The sequence below is a fragment of the Penaeus japonicus genome, unplaced genomic scaffold, assembly GCF_977035675.1.
Source record: "Penaeus japonicus unplaced genomic scaffold, GWHDUDI00000001_assembly GWHDUDI00000023, whole genome shotgun sequence".
NCBI classification, from domain to species: Eukaryota; Metazoa; Arthropoda; class Malacostraca; order Decapoda; family Penaeidae; genus Penaeus; species Penaeus japonicus.
The window spans coordinates 23126109-23131108 of NW_028234425.1; the positions used below are offsets into that span (position 1 = coordinate 23126109).

General features: G+C 41.6%; 1 protein-coding gene across 1 annotated transcript in view; it reads right to left on the minus strand.

Moving 5' to 3' along the window:
* SERCA (ATPase sarcoplasmic/endoplasmic reticulum Ca2+ transporting SERCA) overlaps window positions 1–5000 on the minus strand; it is a 52851-nt gene that overhangs the window by 13931 nt on the left and 33920 nt on the right. Inside the window, exons 5-7 of the mRNA XM_086550232.1 lie at window positions 2837–2975; window positions 1911–2034; window positions 1773–1791 (exon numbers count right to left, since the gene is read on the minus strand). Of these exons, the coding sequence (XP_086406358.1) occupies window positions 1773–1791; window positions 1911–2034; window positions 2837–2975 (282 nt within the window). The remainder of the gene's footprint in view (window positions 1–1772; window positions 1792–1910; window positions 2035–2836; window positions 2976–5000) is intronic.

Here is a 5000-nt window from a genome sequence, read left to right on the forward strand (position 1 = left end):
AGGACTGAGGGATCACCAAGTGTGACTCACACTTTACCTGTATAATGGCACGGGCAATACTAGCCCCATCCTTGTCTGCGTGCTTGTAAAGTGAATGGAATATGCAGATTTTAAGAGATTGTATGTCTTCATTTAGCACAGTTGCTAATTCTTATTAATACTTTTCATTCCCACTACGTACAAGTGAAATACTTAATTTCATTTTGGGTGTCCTATTTTAGTTACGGAATACTTTTCTAAACACGTCAGAGTCTGCTCACTATCAAAAATAAGAAAAATGAGTTGGTATGAAAACACACCTGAATACATCTGACACCAGAACACACAAAGAGAGGTACACTTATAAGGGGTACATCTTTAATGTTAGTATGGAAACGCCAAGCTCAAATGACCTTGGTAATGAGAGAAGCTCTAAGGATTTACACAACAACAACTGGCTGAATCAGGGCTTGTGAGTAGAAGATGCTCTCGTCATTTCCTCAAAACCTCTGATCAGTAAATGCAAAAGTGACAAGCAGGGAACAGGCAGCAGTGATTGAATGGGTGGTAGTGACCAGACGGCAGGCATACTAACATACATGTGTAATACCTGAACGTACAGGACTGAGGGATCACCAAGTGTGACTCACACTTTACCTGTATAATGGCACGGGCAATACTAGCCCCATCCTTGTCTGCGTGCTTGTAAAGTGAATGGAATATGCAGATTTTAAGAGATTGTATGTCTTCATTTAGCACAGTTGCTAATTCTTATTAATACTTTTCATTCCCACTACGTACAAGTGAAATACTTAATTTCATTTTGGGTGTCCTATTTTAGTTACGGAATACTTTCCTAAACACTCAGAGGTCTGCTCACTATCAAAAATAAGAAAAATGAGTTGGTATGAAAACACACCTGAATACATCTGACACCAGAACACACAAAGAGAGGTACACTTATAAGGGGTACATCTTTAATGTTAGTATGGAAACGCCAAGCTCAAATGACCTTGGTAATGAGAGAAGCTCTAAGGATTTACACAACAACAACTGGCTGAATCAGGGCTTGTGAGTAGAAGATGCTCTCGTCATTTCCTCAAAACCTCTGATCAGTAAATGCAAAAGTGACAAGCAGGGAACAGGCAGCAGTGATTGAATGGGTGGTAGTGACCAGACGGCAGGCATACTAACATACATGTGTAATACCTGAACGTACAGGACTGAGGGATCACCAAGTGTGACTCACACTTTACCTGTATAATGGCACGGGCAATACTAGCCCCATCCTTGTCTGCGTGCTTGTAAAGTGAATGGAATATGCAGATTTTAAGAGATTGTATGTCTTCATTTAGCACAGTTGCTAATTCTTATTAATACTTTTCATTCCCACTACGTACAAGTGAAATACTTAATTTCATTTTGGGTGTCCTATTTTAGTTACGGAATACTTTTCTAAACACGTCAGAGTCTGCTCACTATCAAAAATAAGAAAAATGAGTTGGTATGAAAACACACCTGAATACATCTGACACCAGAACACACAAAGAGAGGTACACTTATAAGGGGTACATCTTTAATGTTAGTATGGAAACGCCAAGCTCAAATGACCTTGGTAATGAGAGAAGCTCTAAGGATTTACACAACAACAACTGGCTGAATCAGGGCTTGTGAGTAGAAGATGCTCTCGTCATTTCCTCAAAACCTCTGATCAGACTCCGTTTCTTCCCAAAGCACAAGAGAGAGGGAGAGGGAACGTGGTGCTTGCCACCCCCGAGTCTGACCTGGTTGACCTGGTTGACTGGCCTTGGGGTCTTCCCCCCCACCCCCCCCCCCCCCCCCCCCCCACCCCCCCCCACCCACCCCACCCACCTCCTTTTATATATATAATATATATATCCCCCCCCCCAACCCCCCTTTTATATATATATATTGGGATGGCATCAGTGTGTTTGATGACGGAGACGGACTCTCCAGTGAGAATGGACTGGTCAATACGCAGGGTCGTTGAGAAGATCTTGCACAGACGCAGGTCGGCGGGGATCTTGTCTCCAACTGTAAGGTAAAGGGGCATGTTAACTTTTGACTATTTACACAGCAAATAAAGAGGATTTTTTGTATTCCTAGAATACAAAAAATAAAATAAAATAAAATATCAATATCAACAAAGTTTAAAAATGAGTGCTGATTGCATCCACATTTCAAATCACAAAATCAAGATTCAAACTACAGTGCCTATGCCTATGAGTTTACATGAGTAAGGCAACATGGCATCAGGAAGAACACCCTACCATTCATTTGAGCAACAGCTGACAGATTTTCACTGAATTGTAACTCAAAAAAAGGATCAACTGATTTCATATCAATAGCAATGACACAAGTGTCATTCATAGTCTATCTGCAAATTATCATCATTATCCATGTACTATAATCTATCTATGTAGTATAACTGTAAAGCAGAGTCCAAACTGAACAAGTAAGCTGCAATGATAAACCTCCTCTTTACTAAGACCCCCTCCCCATCCAACCCCCTCCTCCCCACTACCTGCCCATAGCTTTACCTACCCATAGGTCTGCTCTTAAACCTCCCCTTCTACTTCATCATCTTAATCTCTCTTTAACCACCCTCATCCTACCCGATTTCTAGCTTTTCCTATCCTGAAAAAAGCCACTTCTCCTATCCTCTCTCGCTAGAAAAAACTACTCTCATCCTCTCTATATAAAGAAGAAAAAAATAGCAATAACAATAATAATAATAATAATAATAATAATAATAATAATAATAATAATAATAATAGGAAGAAGAAGAAGAAGAACAAGAAAAAGAAATAGAAGACAAAAGAAGGACTTGACTAACCCGAGATCTCAACGATGTCTCCGGGGACGATGCCCTTGGCGCGGATCTTCTGGACGCCGGCCTTGTTCGCGCGCACGACCTTGCCCATCTCGGGCTCGTACTCCTTCAGGGCTTCGATGGCGGATTCGGCATTGCGCTCCTGCGGGGGGAGGAACGGGGGTTGAGTATAGAGGATTATACTAAGTATACTTACTGCCTAGGATAGCTTAGCTATGCACTACGATGGCTTTGATATGCACTACGATGACTTAGCTATACACTAGAATATGCTAGGATGACTTAGCCACACGCTAGGATGACTTATCAACACACTCAGATAATTTAAGTACTATCTGGGAAAACTCGTGAATGAAATCATCCGAGGTAATCTAAGAATGGAATCACATCTCATAAATGAAATAATCTACGATAACTTACGAAAATAAATCAATGAAGTTGACATATGAATGAAATCATCTACACACCGGTATCATACATAACACACAAAAGACAAATAGTATTCTCGACACTTCCAGCCGTTAAAGAAAGAAAGAAACAAACAAAATCAGAAGCAGTGGGAGAGGGGAAGGGGGAGAAGGGAAGGGAAGGGAAGGGGCAACACCCATCCAGGAGAAGGGCAGGAGAGGGGAGAGGGGTGATGGGTGAGGCGGAAGGGTAGGGAAGGGGCATAGGGAGAGGGGGTGTTGAGGCGAAGAACCGGTGCTTTGTGCGAGAAGAAAGGGGAAGAGGTCGTCAAAGAGCTTTAAACGTGTCCTACCCCCCTCCCCTCCCCTCCCCTCCCCTCCCCTCCCCCTGCTCCACCTTTACATTTACATTTCCACTCAGACACGAGATGAGTGTAAGTGTTTTCCCCGTCCCCTACTCCCTTCCCTGACCCCCTCCTCCCCCCTCTCCCCTCTACCTTCCATCTTCACTTGACCCTCACTTCGAGGTGGAAATGGGTGGGAAATGACACCCTACCCCCTTCCCCCTTCTCCCTTCCCCCTCCTCCACCAGACCGAGCCCGCCCGTTGAAGACGTATGACAACCAACTTTATGGCAACCAACTTGTGGCAACCACGCTCCGCCATGCAGATACAAAGGAGATATATCCCCCTCCCCCCAAAAAAAAACAAGAAATAAATAAAACATAAATGAATAAAATAAAATAAATAATAAAAACGAAGTGAAAAAAGCAAACAAGCGAAAAATGCAATACGAACGGAAAGAGGCCGGAAGGGAGGGAGGGAGGGGATGGGGGGAGGGAGAGAAAGAGCCCGGAAGAGCGGGTGGGGATGGGGGAAGGGTGGGGGAGAGGGAAGGGGAATGGGGAGGGGTGGCCTGCAAGCATAAACCCCGAACCAGATGAAGCACAGCGGCATAATGACCTCTCACCTTTACGTTATCACACGGCACAAACCACCATTGCGAGGCACAGACAGGCAGGCAGACATACAAAAGAGCAAACAAACGCACGTAGGCACATTCTACAAGCATCCAAGAGCGCACATACACCGTGTCTCTCTTTTTTTTTTCTTTCTTTCTTTCGACAAGGTGCCGCGCCAGGAAATGCAAAATGCGGAGGTTATTCAAATGCCAATGCCTTCTCATGCCACCTCTACAGCGACCTCTTGCCTAAGTCATCTCCTGTTTTGCATCTCTCTCGGCTCTGGCTCACGCTCTCGCCCTCCCTCTCTCTTTCTCTCATTCTCTCTGTTTATGTCTGTCTCTCTTTATATACATGCATTCATACATACATACATACATACATACACATGCACGCGCGCACACACACACACACACACACACATACACATACACATACACATACACATACACATACACATACACATACACACACACATATATATGTACATATATACAAATATATACATATACATATACATATATATATATACATATATATATAAATATATATATATACATATATATGTATATACATATATATATATACATATATATATATATATATATATATATATATATATATATATACATACATATGTATATATATAGAGAGAGATATATACATATATATATATACACACACATATATATATATTTATATATATACATATATATATATATATATATACATATATATATACATATATGTATATATACATATATACATATATGTATATATATACATATATACATATAT